The sequence below is a fragment of the Ranitomeya variabilis genome, chromosome 4, assembly GCF_051348905.1.
Source record: "Ranitomeya variabilis isolate aRanVar5 chromosome 4, aRanVar5.hap1, whole genome shotgun sequence".
Taxonomy (NCBI): domain Eukaryota; kingdom Metazoa; phylum Chordata; class Amphibia; order Anura; family Dendrobatidae; genus Ranitomeya; species Ranitomeya variabilis.
The window spans coordinates 614,119,711-614,135,588 of NC_135235.1; the positions used below are offsets into that span (position 1 = coordinate 614,119,711).

At 41.2% G+C, this 15,878-nt stretch overlaps 1 protein-coding gene across 6 annotated transcripts in view; it reads left to right on the forward strand.

Moving 5' to 3' along the window:
• The window catches only part of SLC39A11 (solute carrier family 39 member 11), a 618,770-nt gene that overhangs the window by 71,623 nt on the left and 531,269 nt on the right, over positions 1–15,878 (forward strand). For 5 of the 6 annotated variants that reach the window (XM_077253431.1, XM_077253433.1, XM_077253429.1 and 2 more), the window contains exon 3: positions 14,542–14,580. The exons of the other annotated variant lie outside the window; for it this stretch is intronic. In XM_077253431.1, coding sequence (XP_077109546.1) covers positions 14,542–14,580 — 39 coding nt within the window. The remainder of the gene's footprint in view (positions 1–14,541; positions 14,581–15,878) is intronic. 6 annotated transcript variants of the gene reach the window in all.

Here is a 15,878-nt window from a genome sequence, read left to right on the forward strand (position 1 = left end):
TCCCAGCCAGAGACCCTGTGGAAAAGACAGTTGCATTGCTTCTGTCTTCCCAGTCACCCTCAATGAGTGCTGCTGTGCAGCAAACAGAAGAATTGGTATTGCTGATGCTTTTGTAGGACCTGGCAACACAAGATTTCTGGGTCTCTGCAAGCATAGTAGACCTACACGGTCCCAAGAGATCCAAATCTGCTTTGCTACTGGAGTCCGGCAAAGTAAGAGGCTGTTTTCCCCTATAACTGGGACTTCTATGGATACCCCAGTTACAGTGGTAGAAAATGAACCATAAAATAAGTTCCCCCAGAGATCTTTTGAGAGACAAACTATGTAAAAAATAACAACGTGAATAACAAATTTGCAAAAGATAGAAAAAATTGTAAAAAACAAAAATACTGAAAAATTATTATTTTTTCCCATTAAATACAGTTTATTACATACATTAAACATATTAGAAATCCACTTGACCTGGAGAATTTAATTTGTTACTTGGTGTGAAATGTGAAAAGTAAAACAAATATATATTTTTTCCCTATTTTATATGTATATTTGCATAAATTTACATAAATTACTAACTATAAAAAGTATTACATCTGGTCTTGCATAAAACAATGCCTTGTACTGCCACACCAGTCAACAAATGGAAAAAAAAAAAAGATGGCTGCTGAAAAGAGGCGAGAGGAAAAATAATGCCTGGACACTAAGAGGTTAATTTATGTGTGATTTTCAAGTGGGATATTATTTGTATAGTTTTATTGATTTTTAGGAGTCAAAGTCAACATGCATAACCGCCAGTAACCAGATTATCCTCACTCCATTCCCAGATGAACGGCCGCTTCCAGCTTTTTACCTTTGTTGCCAGTCTTCATTTTCCGGCATCGTAATCTCATTGATTGGCTACCTACCGTCGCCAGAGTTAGATTAGTATTGTTATCTTCTATTTATAAAGTCGCCATTTCTGTGCTCGGTGCAGCTGGCATGTAAATCCTGCAAACCCGAACATTTCTTCCCACATCTATAAATACTGATTTATGCTTGAAGCTTTTCTCTTGTGCCTCTTCTTATTATGTTGGATGCCTCTTTTCTGCTTATCTTACTGTTAGCAGCAGCGTTTATGGGGCTTCTTACACTCAGATGGTGGAGATGCCAGTAACTAATACAGTAAGATTTAGGCTGGTTTCACACTTGCGTTTTGATCTGCAGCGTTTTTTTAAAAAACGCATGTGGTGAAAAAACGCATGTAAACGCATGCAAATGCTGCGTTATTTAGATGCATGCGTTTTTGCGCCCCCCCAAAAAAGCGGGAAAACGCAGCGTTTTCCCGCGTTTACATGCGTTTTTTCCTGCGTTTGCGTTTTTGAAACGCATGCTGAGAAGTGTGTGACAGCTGCCAATCATCAAAATCAACTAGAAAACACACTATTAATAGAATTAGCTAGGGTTAGGGATAGGGTTAGGATCCCTAGGGTTAGGGTTAGGGGTAGCTTTTTATTAGAATGTCCTGGTCACCAGGTCACTGTTAAGCCACCCCCCACCATCAAGGTGATAAAGGGATCCAAACCCTACCCCTAACCCTAGGGATCCAAACCCTAACCCTAGGGATCCAAACCCTAACCCTAGGGATCCAAACCCTAACCATAACCCTTGGGATCCTAACCCTAACCCTAGGGATCCTAACCCTAAGGGTTAGGATCCTAACCCTAAGGGTTAGGGTTAGGATCCCTAGGGTTAGGGTTAGGATCCCTAGGGTTACTAGGGATCCTAACCTTAGGGTTAGGTTTAGGGTTAGGATCCCTAGTAACCCTAGGGTTAGGGTTTACTTGTTTTTTCTTGTATTTACGGTTAGGGTTAGGGTTTTCTTGTTTTTCTTGTGTTTAGGGTTAGGGTTATCTTGATTTTTCTTGTGTTTTCTTGTGTTTTTCGGTAAAAACGCATGCGTTTTTAACGCAAGCAAACGCATGTGCTTAAAAACGCATGCGTTTACATAGACAGCAATGCATTTTTTTGCCGCGAATAAATGCATGCGTTTTTTTGCGGCAAAAAAACGCCGCTAGAAATTACTACATGTTGCATTTCTGCAAATGAACGCACGCGTCAAAAAACGCATGCGTTGCCGAAAACGCTGCAGATCAAAACGCAAGTGTGAAACCAGCCTTAGATACTGGTGGGGCATACTAGTTGCCAGATAGTCAGCTATTTAGGATTATTGGAAAGTCCTAGAAAGGAATCTATGGCTCATTATTTGTCAGAGTAGAGATCCAAAGGAAATTAAGTATAAAATATTTACAAACAAACTGTTACTCTATGTAATGTCTTGGCACATGTGGTAGAGATCATCTGCGCCACATGTCTGTGGACAATTGGTGGCAGATGGTGAAGAACTTAATAAAACTAAGCTTTTACAGTATTGGGACAGGTTACAGAGGAGCTTTTCTGACCTTCCATTCTACATCCATAGACATTAATATGGAGTTTGGCCCTTCTGCAGATATAACGGATCACACTCTTCTGGGAAGATGTTGTATAAGATTTTGGAGGCATCTGTGAGAATTTTTGCCCACTTCCTCCAGAGGAGCATTTGTGAGGTCAGACACTGATGTTGGGGAGAGGCTGTGCTCACAATATCTGGTCTAGTTCAGGCGTAGGATGATGGGTTGAGATCTGGGCTCTGTGTGGCCGGTCTTGTTCTTCCACCACATACTCTCCCAACCATTATGTATTAATCCTGTGCAGTGGGTACAGTCATGGGGATCAGAAAAGGACCTTTCACAAACTGTCCCCACAAACTTGAAAATAAAATTGTACAAAATGTCTTGTATGCTGAGACATTAAGATTTCCCTTCTACTGGAACTAAGAGGCCAAGACCAAAACCATAGTGTTGTCCATCCTCCACCAAGCCTTACAGCTGTAGCAGACAGGCAGGTGACGCTATCTTGGTATTCACCAAAGCCAGACTCATCTATCAGATGCCAGAGATAGAAGTGTGATTCGTCACTGCACAGAACACATATCCTCCAGTGGTAGCGACTTTACACCACTCCATCTGGCGCTCAGCATTGTGCTTGGTGATGGAAGGCTGCATGCAGCTGCTCGGACATGAAGCTTCCGGCCGGGGCGCAGTGTTTGTGCTCATGTTACACAAGATGAGGTCAGTACTGTGTAGTTATGGAGTCAGCAGATCGTTGGTGACTTTTCTGTACTCTGCTCCTGAGCACTCGGCCCCCTCCTCTGTAAAGTTATGGGGTCTCCATTTCATGGCTGAGTTGCTGTGGTTCCTTCCACTTCTCAATAATCTCACTCACGGTTGATGGGGAAGATTTAAGAGGGATGAAATGTGATGAACGAACTTGTTACTCCAGTGGCCCCTATTACAGTACCACGGTGGTATCAGGAAGTTCTGCCCCACCAGTCGTTCTGTTATACACCAAGAGCAATGGGACTGGATGTAAAATGTGAATGCAATGAGTAAGGCACATGTTCTGTAACCTTTCTCCATATAGTATATACTGTATGTGTATAGAGTGGAGAAGTAAAATGTATGCTGAAAACCCCATACGATGATGTTCATACTTTCAAACATTCTAATTTCCTAATACAGTAAGGACGTCTTGTCCTCCGTGCTACGGTACCTGGAACTTTTGCTTTTTTTCTGTTGTGCATGGATCACCATATAAATCTGCATTCTGTCTGTATAAACAGATCATATAATATGGATGTCATCAGCTTTGCATCTGTATTACATGTCCCTATTGCTGACTGCCGGTGTTTTAGGGCGGCATGTGAAGTGCTTAAAACAGTCGCTGTAAATGAAACTCTGTACTACAATATTTTGGCCAGTCTCCATAGTCTTTACAGTACGTGTACGTCAGCTGGTGGAAAAATGGAGTCCATTCTGGGCTTTTTTTGACCACATGAAAAGCCCTAAAAATCAAAGGGGATGTCCAGTATTAGAAAATACATTGTTTCTTCTTTCCCCATTTCCCAGGCTATGTGTGGTACTGCAGATCAACCTGCGCAGGAGCTGAGCTGCAGCACCAGACGCAATCCATGCACACTAAATATGAGAGAAAGCTGCCATGTTTTTCTAAACCTGGACATCCCTGATAACATTAGGTCTGCAATATTTACATAAAATGGTTGCTTGGGTACACAGTATTAATGACCTATTTGCAAGAGTGGTCATTAATAGCAGATCAGTGGGGGTCCGACATGTAACGAGCGCTGATCAACTATCTACAAGTCAGTTGGCGCTCGTGTACTCGCCTGATTACACAGTCGGCCGAAAACTAGTGGGAACAGAGCAACCATTTATATGATTGCTTTCTCCGCGTACAGCATGATGTTATCAGCCGCACATCTCCTCTGTACACATGGCAATGTGCCGCAATAAATGATCTGATTACCTGGTGAATTAACATTTTGCTTGTTCTTTGGCTGATCGCCAGTATGTTTACACTTGCTGATGATTGGGAACGAGCAATTATATTTCTTTATACACTTATTCATCTATACTGAGCCTGTCTCACTGCATATTTTAAGAATGCAAAAATATTTTAGTAAATGTGACGTTGCATATTTTTTCCAGATTTTCATGCATTCTGGATTATCCAATGCCAATGTAAATTAATCTTTCTTTACTACTCTAAGAGTGTGTGACACGGTGCTTTTTGGTGCAGTTTCTCCACACAGAATTTGCCCAAAAACGCTAGGGAATCCTTATGCCAACAAAGTCAATGAGGAACCTGAAGTGCAGGTAATTTTTCCTTTCCTGATTTGTGTTGCTTTTAAATCCGCAGCATGTCACTTCTTTTTGCCGTGTTTTTCACCCATTGACTTCAATAGAGTCAGTCAAATGTTTGCTGATTTGCTTCTTGCATTTTACGGAGTTCCTATGGTGTTTCATCTGTGTGACAGTGCAAGATATGCTAGCGCGGCGACTACAGATTGGTGGCAAGAGCACTGTGGAGTCACGATTTCAGCGTGACCCCGCAGGTGTGACTGTGACCCGTGGTAAAAAAAAAAAAAGCTTACCGCAGGTCACAGGTGTTCGGCTGATGAGACTACTTCTCCAATCAACCGACGCTCTGTCACTGATTACAGTGGGAGAAGACAGCGGCCGATGGGCGTAGTCATCAGCCGACATTGGTGCTCAAAGTAAAAATAAAATGTTAAATTAAATAAATATTGACATAAAAAATATAAAAAATATAGTATACTCACCTTACAACTCATCCCTGAAGCCCTTTTTCTCCTGTAAAAAAATAAAAAAACACCATATACTCACCTTAACGCCTAATCCCCGATGCCCATGCCACCTGTAAAAGGTAAAAAATAATAAACCACCATATCCCTTATCTATCCACTGTAATCCATAATGTCCCGCAACGATTCTGATCACTTGTAGAGCAGTCATACCAGCTTATGTGACTGCTCTACCCGGCAATCAGCGACACAGTGACAGGAGCATGTAATCACTCATGCAGTGTGTGCACTGAGCTGGGGTGAAAAAGTTCACCAGAGTTCATCAGCTGATGAGCCCTGGTGACCTCCCTTACTGCTCCACTGCTGTGTAATCATAATGCACTTTGCCAAGGTATAGAAAAACAGGCAGTCCAGGTACAGACAACCTCTCCCAGTATGTGTGGCATAAGAAAAAGATATGTACGGTGACGGGCACAAATTTATAAATAGCGTAGCATGGCTAAATTAAAGGGTTACTTGTGCGGTCAGATGAGTGGATGCAGGAAAGCGCCCTGACTTGCTTTTCGGAATAAATCCTTCATCAGGTTGTCTGTACCTGGACAGCCTGTTTTTCTACACATTGGCACAGTGCATTATGATTTAATTAAATAAAAACACATTACACCCACTGTGGATTTATATTTGCACAGGCTGTAATATACAACTTCTCCTTTGCCATATACCATCTGTATCCCAGTACTGATTGTTTGAATTACCATTACGATTACGTTCTTGTGTGTACAGGCACATTTTTATTCAGTGGTTTTTTCCTATTTACCAGTCACCCCTATTTTTTACATCGATCTTATTGTCTTCATAAACACATAATATATATTTTCTGTATTTTAGATACCATGTCCTGTTTTTTCACACAAGCACTAGGATTTATTTTTATGATGGACCTAATTGTGAATGTCTCCACAAGTATTTTTTGATTATGTATCTATATAAAGTTTGTTATTATTGAGTTTGTACTTTTTAGCCTACTGCTTTATTTATCTCTCTCATGGAATTACCATTCCTTATGTTTGTGGTCTCACTTGTGGTTGCAGGTACTTCCTGTGTGTTGTAAGTGCCATTACTTGCCCATCTTTTATGTTTTGTCTCAATAAAAATTTAATTTTATACTTTCAACCTTTGTCCTATTAATCTTTATGACTATTTTTTGTTCCTTTTTTCCTCCTTATTGATAACCTCATTTTAATAGCCAGGAAAGACTAAGTATGTAGCTGTGAGCTGATATTAATAGCCTGGGAAGCTCCATGGGTATTACCCCCTTCCCAGACTATAAACATCTTCCCCCAGCTGTCCACTTTCCCTCTGCTGGTTATGAAAATTACGCAGGAGCCCACAACATTTTATTTTCAGACAAATATTAATTAATTACATGTATAGGAAGCTGCACATGCACTGTACTAATTATATGTGTGACTGACATCATTACATCTATCTATTATGTCCTATGTTGTTGTGTCACTCTGTGATTCTACAGTACGCTGTAAAACTTAATGACTCGAGTATAAGCATAGGGTGGGAAATGCAGCAGCTACCGGTAAATGTCAAAAGTAAAAATAGATACCAATAAAAGTAAAATTAATTTAGACATCAGTAGGTTAAGTGTTTTTGAATATCCATATTGAATCAGGAGCCCCATATAATGCTCCATAAAGTTTATGATGGCCCCATAAGATGCTCCATATTAAAATATGCCCCATATAATCCTGCATAAAGGTTAATAATGGCCCCATAAGATGCTCCATAGACACATTTGCCCCATATAGTGCTGCACAAACGTTAATTATGGCCTCATAAGATGCTCCATAAAGATATTTGCCCCATATAATGCTGCACAAACGTTATGGCCCCATAAGATGCTCCATAGAGACATTTGCCCCATATAATGCTGCACAAACGTTGATTATGGCCTCATACAGACACTTGCCCCATATAGTGCTGCACAAACATTATGGCCCCATACAGACACTTGCCCCATATAGTGCTGCACAAACGTTATGGCCCCATACAGACACTTGCCTCATATAGCGCTGCACAAACGTTATGGCCCCATAAGATGCTCCATACAGACACTTGCCCCATTTGCTGTTGCTGCGATTAAAAAAAAAAAATCACATACTCAGGCCCCCGGCACTTTCAATATTCACCTGCTCCCCGTTCCGGGCGCAGCTCCATTTTCAGCTTCTTCTGCTCCCCATCTGCTGTGTAGTCGATTTTAACCCTTTACTGTCACTTTTGACCTTTTGTGTATTTATATTCTAATAAAGTTTGTATTTATATTATCTTTCGGACCAGTACACCATTTTTTCATGTATAAAGAACTAGTAAAACAAAAATAACACAAATTTGGAAAATTCTAATAATTTAAAAAATGGATAAATGCATTTGAGGAAACCTTTTAGCTTGTGGGTGAAAGCTGAAGGATAGCAGACCATCTGCATTTTTCCTTGTTTCGTTCCCTGCTTCTGAGTTAGTTCATTGCTCCTGCACTGAGCTACTGACCTTGTGCATGACTGCTGCAGTTCACGATCCGAGAAAGTTATTTGCATCATCACTGGCTTTCTTCTTATGCTATGACATGTTTTGCTGCATATTGAATTTTACATCCTCTGTGGATAGTCAGTCTTAGCATCCATTTTTGCCTAGGGGTCAGAGTGATTCATGCAAAATTACAGCAATGTGATTCTCAAAATAGAGGAGCGAGGGGCGGTGTCTAGTGTCTCCTTACAAACCTGTGAGCGATAAATACTTACCCCACTTCCGCTTGGCTGTCTCTGTCGGCCTGTGTGACGTGTGTACTGAGACCTATGACATACTTGTAGATGTTAAGCAGATGGTATTTCCCACAAAATGTACCGTATGTACTATCTGGTGACTGCAGGATCCAGATCCTGACCCAGGACAGTTGCCCCTTTAGATGCCACGGTAATGCGTACTGTGACATCTAAGTGGTTTACAGAGGGAAGGTCTCTGATCATCAGAACCCCCACAGGCTTATTTGACATAGTTCTTTGTTCTAAAAAAAGACCAGGCTTTTTTGTTGTTTTTATTTTTCTTTGTTTTCATACAAACATTTTTTTCTCCCTTTTAGAGAAACATAAGGAAAAATCGTCACACTGGCAAGTACCCATAAAATGCAACAAAAGTGTGGAATAAAAACCAGATTTTTTTTTTTTTGTTATATAAACTTACAGCCACAACTGAATACACATTTATTTTTACTCTGAATAAAAAACATGCAGCAACTAGTTAGCAGAAAAAAAGCCACAAAAAAATAAATCGCAGCATTGTAGCTGTAATCACTCCCTGACACGTTGATTGACAGCTTACTCTGCACCGTTTGTCTACAGAGCAGGCTGTCACGCTCACAGTGACACTAACTGCTCTGTGCACCTCCCCGGTGATTAGAAGTGAACGATTGCAGGGAGGATAGAAGGTAATTTTCTCCCTGTAGCCGCTGTTCCAGTAAGGCAGCTAGACTTTAACCATATATCTACAGGTAATTCGCGTTTCTGGACATGACAGGTTCAATCTAAACTGCATACCACCAATATCATTCACAGTAACGGTCCCAGTCCACCAGAAAAGTAGATTCTTTTTCCAAAAGGTCTACACTGTAGATATGTAGACTACTGTAGAATACGTGAGTTTCAGAAGTATGGGGTTTATGTCATTTACGAATATACTTAATATACTTCTGCATCGGGATGTGACCTGCACTAATGATATTGCCTCTGTACATATCTGCCGGAATGCATGCAAGATCAGTATGCATCATGGACCTGAACTGTTCTACCTGCCAAAAGTGAGCAATGTCAGACAACCCATTTATGGCCTGAAATGTGCCCCTTGATCTTTAGTTTTGATCCGAGGTCCCGGAAGGTCTTCATCCTGTCGATGTTCGTCCCTGGACAATGTTTCCTGTGTGGGCACGTGACCAAAGTGTTCTGATAACTGCTTCTTTCAGTAGCAAAGCCAGCTTCCTTCTATCACTGACAATGTTATACAACCCCTGGGAAAAATTATGTAATCACCGGCCTCGGAGAGGATGTTCATTCAGCTGTTTAATTTTGTAGAAAAAAAGCAGATCACAGACATGGCACAAAACTAAAGTAATTTCAAATGGCAACTTTCTGGCTTTAATAAACACTAAAAGAAATCTAGATAAAAAAATGTGGTAGTCAGTAATGGTTAATTTTTTAAACCAAGCATAGGGGAAAAGCTATGGAGTCACTCAATTATGAGGGAAAAAATTATGGAATCGCCCTGTAAATTTTCATTCCCAAAATTAACACCTGCATCAAATTAGATCTGCTCGTTAGTCTGCATCTAAAAAGGAGTGATCACACCTTGGAGAGCTGTTGCACCAAGTGGACTGACATGAATCATGACTTCAACACAAGAGATGTCAATGGCTCCAACACGAGAGATGTCAATTAAAACAAAGGAGAGTATTATCAAACTCTTAAGTTAAAAGAGGGTAAATCATCACGCAATGTTGCAAAAGATGTTGGTTGTTCACAGTCAGCTGTGTCTAAAATCTGGATCAAATACAAACAACATGAGAAGGCTGTTAAAGGCAAACATACTGGTAGACCAAGGAAGACATCAAAGCGTCAAGACCGGAAACTTAAAGTAATATGTCTCCAAAACAGGAAATGCACAACAAAACAAATGAGGAACGAATGGGTGGAAACTGGAGTCAACGTCGGTGACCGAACTCTAAGAAACCACCTAAAGGAAACGGGATTTACATACAGAAAAGCTAAACGAAAGCCATCATTAACACCTAAGCAGAAAAAAGGTTACAATGAGCTAAGGAAAAGCAATTGATGACTGGATGAAAGTCCTATTCAGTGATGAATCAGAATCTGCTTTCGGCAAGGTGATGATGCTGGAACTTTTGTTTGGTGCTGTTCCAATGAGATTTATAAAGACGACTGCCTGAAGAGAACATGCAAATTTCCACAGTCATTGAGGATATGGGGCTGCATGTCAGGTAAAGGCACTGGGGAGATGGCTGTCATTACATCTTCAATAAATGCACAAGTTTATGTTGATATTTTGGACACTTTTCTTATCAATCCAATTGAAAATCTTTGGTGGAAGTTGAAGAAAATGGTCCCTGACAAGGCTCCAACCTGCAAAGCTGATCTGGCAACAGCAATCAGAGAAAGTTGGAGCCAGATTGATGAAGAGTACTGTGTGACACTCAATAAGTCCATGAGACTGCAAGCTGTTATAAAAGCCAGAGGTGGTGCAACAAAATACTAGTGATGTTTTGGAGTGTTTTTTTGTTTGTTTTTCATGATTCCATAATTTATTCCTCAGAATTGAGTGACTCCATAATTTTTCCCCTATGATTGGTTAAAAAAAGTAACCATTACTGACTGCCACATTTTTTGTTCTTGATTTCTTTTAGTGTTTCTTAAAGCCAGAAAGTTGCCATTTGAAATGACTTTAGTTTTGTGCTATCGTATACTACGTTCAGAGACAAAACTGGTGAAATAAAAGAACAGGAATCATTGTCCTGTGTTAAACAAAAACAGAAAAAGGACCAACCAAGTCTCAAGAATCTGGCATATTTCAGACCTGCAAAGCACTTTAGGCTGTGTGCTCACGATGCGGAATTTGTGCGGATACGCAGCGGATTTTTCTGCGCAGAAACGCTGCAGTTCCGCACAGTGATTTACAGTACAATGTAAACCAATTGGAAAAAAAAAAGCTGTGTTAATGGTGCGGAAAAATCTGCATGAAAACCGCTGCGGAACAAAAGAAGTAGCATGCTACTTATTTTGTGCGGAACTGCAGCGTTTCTGACCCCTTCAATAATAGAAATCCGCAGGGGTAAAAACCGCAGAAAATCTGCATCATTTTGTTGCTGTACATTGTTTCTTTATTGTTAGTTCAATACTTTGAGATAGATCTGATCGTATTTCAACTATTTTCCAACATTGAAGATTCCTTAAACGATTAGCGACTTTTCTGAGACATTTGATATGAATGACTTATTCATTTTTCTTCTGTGACGCTGATAGACTCATATTACTTATGGTATTCTTTGCTTTACTTTCGATATTCGGTGCTTTGACCAGCTGTAGTTTAATTTTTCCATCACCAACTGGATTTTGTAAATTCCATTTCCACCAAAAACACCCACAGATAAGGGGGTATCACTGAGAGGATGACTTGTCCGCGAGCCTACTTCAGAAGATGCCGCTTGTCTCCTGAGATCTGAAGTCCACGTTGTTCTGATAGAAAGTGACAAGGCCGAGCAGAGAGTTACTGACAGAACAATAATCCTTCTGACGCCGGTGACTAATGCTCTATGTGACACCCCAGTTTATGAGCTGGAGTGTGACGGGACAGTTCCAGTAACCCCCATGAAGCTAATGGTTTAGCAGACTGATATTTCTACATCGAGCCTTCCAGATTTAGGCTGAAGCACAGAGAATGGGGGATTAGATTTGCAATGAATCCAGGATTTAGTTGGATATTTTACAATTGTAGCAATATTCAGATTTGGCCAATCCTTTACTATGTTCAAACTAAATCCCAACGCTGAGTTTGCAGCTTAGGATGTCGGCTTAATGGTTAGCAGCAATTGTAAAATACTGTTCTGTTATTTTGAGACTGGAGGATGATGCTGTTTATTTGTATTTTCTAGACGATATAAGCGACTTTACATGTTTGTTTTTGGACTATTGATTAACCATAACATTCCTATATCACCCGCCGTCAATTTGATTGTATGGTTAGCTGAATGTGGTTTTAGTGCTTTTGTTGCTACTACACTAACTAACATTGAAATTTCAGCACCATGAAGGATATGTCGTTAAATTATGGAAATCACAGGATGGATAGACGTATTACTGATCTGCAAATGGTGAAAAAAAAAAAACATTTTTAAAACATCTGGGTTTATTTAGTCTGGAGTATGAGCATCATGTTCAGAAATCTCTGCGCTTGCAGTGAATGTTATTTATGGTTGTCTGAAGAAAGTTCTGCCCCGTGAATTCTGGCAGTTCCCGCAATTGGCGATTATTGATGTCCCAGATGTGCTCAATGGGAGACAAGTTCAGAGACGCTGCAGGCAATGGAAGCAGTATTAGGCCACACAGGCTGCTCACAGCACTAGTAACATGCCGCCCTGTGTTGTCCTGTAGAAACGACTCCTGAGACACTGGAGAAATGTCCGCACCACTGGTTCCACCCCCAAATCAATGTATCATTGAACTGTTAATGACCCGGAATGAAGATTAGAAGGTTCCAGCTACTGCACATCATGCCACCAAGCACCATAATCCCGGAAGTAGGACCGCTGTGATGGTGATGTTCCCTCATGGAGGCCTCTTCATGGAGTTACCTATATGGTCTCCATACCAATATCCGGCTATCATTGCATTCAAAACAAAAGCATGACTACTTGCTGAACAGGACAGACCTCCATTCCATCCTCCATTTTTGCTCTCCTCTGCACCATGACAACCTTTGAGAGCGGTGGCATGAGGTGAATGCAGCAGTAGCTGGATGTCTGGCTCGTAGCCTAATGTCATGCGAGGGCCTTCTGATGGCTTGTGTAGACTGTTTGATGCCGTAGGCCCGGTATGTGATATACAATTTCACTTGCAGTGCAGAGTAGCTCACTACACACCATTGTTCTAATTTGACGATCCAATCCTGCAGAGGTTCTCCTCCGTGCACCTTTTGCTGTCATTCCAGTTACCGTAGTCATTGTTCTCCCAATTACTGACATGCGCAACTTTGAACAGTGCTGACATATTGGCATACTCCCGTAGCAATCTGCCGGAGTGCCAAACCAAGGCCTTTCACTTCAACTGGATTCTGTCCCTCTCACAAGTGGCAATAACTGTCACGTCGATGAAGAATGGGAATTGCACAATCATCTAACAACTTTTCATGTGATTTTGTGGCTTCATATGTCTTAAAAACAATTTGCTTGCAATCTGGCCTTTATGCCCATCTCACGTGCCACAGATTGGAGCTGGGTGCTTGACAGTTTGATCATTTGCGGATCTTAACGACGCCTGCTACTACCTCCATGAAGGATGATTTTTAAGCTGACATAAAAGTCATTGTTCTCTGTAACGTATCGTCCTTTGTAAGCAAAGACATCATTTTGAAAAATAGATCAATGCTCACAGGATAACCTATTAACAATCATTCTTTTTGCTTGGAAATGCTGTTTGCTTGACAGTAGCTGATCGGCATTGGTTTAATGTCTGCCATGATGCATTGTAAACCAAGTCTAGGGCTGCTCTTTATGATGAAATCCTCATCCAGGAGATAACATCTGCATCAGTATCTATATCATGTCTGGCTGCTATTGTGTTAGGCACGTGTCCTCTCTAGTACGCTTACAAAGTTATTTTCAGAGCTCCCTTAAAAAAGGATTGAGAGAGCCTGGCACGCATGCCATCTCTGCTTGCCATGAAGGGGACGTACTGAGATGCGCATCTTTCATGCACATTTAAAGGTAATATGGGCGGCGATCTAACCCATTAATATGAGCACACAGGTTATACATTGCTGAAAAAAGGTCATAGCTGTATGTCTCATCTTTTATCACTTCGTGTAAATGAGTTCTTCCAGGCTATGGGGGTACACTGCATGCAAGATAACGCTGTCTCCTCACTTCATTGTCCTGTCTTTTTCCTATGAGGTCAGGTGTGCGGTCGGAAATCCCGCGCCTGAGCAATTCCGACTGCTGCAGCTCCTCTTCAGTGTTCCGGCCGTCTGTGGGCATTGGCTTCATGTAACTTCTGCAGAGGTGCTGGTGAGTCCCAGGTACCTCCGCTCCCTGTGATCTCCGGAGCGCAGAAATGGTGCACTCCCAACTTCCTCCCTCCCTCCCTGCAGATTAAGAATGTCATTTGTAATGCCCCAGTTTAATAAAATCACTGGGAGTGAAAGTACTAGTGACTCGCTGGCGCCTGGGCAGAAGCTAAGCTACTATTGGTAAACCGCCATCAGTGGTCCTAAAAGTTAGCTGCTCCTTCACCAGCAGCTTCTCTGGTTCCATCACTCATCTGGCAACAGAGCATCCTAAGTGCCAATCTTGTGTTATATTGTCTTTGTTCCCGTACGCAGAATCTAAGCCACTAATGGTAAACCGCCATCAGTGGTCCTAAAAGTGGCTTCTCCTTCACCATGAGCTTTTCTGGTTCCATCACCCATCTGGCAACCGAGCATCCTAAGAGCAAATCTCATGTTTTATTGTCTGTTTGTCCATTCACTTTACTGACATAATTTTTGTGTTTTTCCCATAGAGACGTATCCTAGATGGAAGTTTGGGCTTTGCGGCAGGGGTGAGTGATTTCATATCTGTCCTCGCATGCTCTTTTTCTTGTATCTCCCCCACTCCCCCCCACCCACAATAAAGAAAGAAAATCATTACTTTATGAAGCCTTGGGCTTCTCTCTGTCTCGGACATGTAACAGAACAGTCCATCCTTTTGTATTCTGGATTTCACCGCCGGCGCCCCATTTAGCACACACGGGTAACCATTGTTCTGTCATTTTACATAATCTCTGCTGTCGTTGAGCTGCCGTTACTGGAGAATAGGAGGGCATGATACATCGCTGAGGTTCTGTGAACGGGGGACGTAAGAGATCGAGATACTCTGTGGCATCCTTTCTCTCAGATTTCGCAAATTCTTTTGATTACAGATCTTTGCTGCCCATCGTGAATTCCCAAATGAAGAACATAAAGTCCTTTTTATACTGAATTTGGAAGCAAATCGATCAACTCTAGTCAGTTGCGTTTGTCTGAATGGCAATATGGGGCACTGTCACAATATTTTTCTTTTACGAGTCAATTGATTTTTGTCTTTCTTTTATTCCTCTCATTTATGTACAGGGAAGATACACTTTTTGCCTTTCCTAGCTTTTTGCAATCTATAAGTGTAGGATAGATGGCATTAAAGTCGTTATCTAATCTTTTTTTCTTCAGGAGCGATGGTTAAGATTGACAGTAGCATACTTGCTCTGAAATGTGCGCTCTCCGATTCTTCAGGCTGAGTTTCTGCAGCATCAGAGGAGTATATGTCCAATTAAGCTGACTGGATCCAGTGATCTGGCCAGATTTAGAGCAAATCTTACTAGCTGTGTGGCCTATTGATTGCCAAGTGGGCACTCCTTTTCTCCTAGGAACCTGGACACCTTTTTGCTAGACTTTATAGGTGACCATAGGCAACATGCGGTAAACTATAAAAATTTTAAATCCCTTCCATTCTTGAGAAGTGAAAAGTTGCTTTTTGCAATTTTAACCGCTTAGGACAAGTAGACAACCTGGTTTATATGCCTGCCTCCACTGAAGTTTTAATTTTGTTTGGTTAGTTATTCTTCCCCTTTTTGTTTACAAGGGAAGGATTACATTGATTGTTTTTTTTTCTAAAATGACAATTGGTTAAAATTGAAAAACGTTTGTTGAGAACTTGTTGTTCTCAAGAATGGACAGATTTTTAATTCTATTTTGTACTGCTCGTTGCCTAGGTTACAGTCCACTTCTGCAGTCTAGCAGAGGTAGCTGTTCTTCTGGACATGGACCACAACTGCGCTTACATGCTCTTTGCAATAGATTTTGTCAGCACTGTTATGAAGCTGTC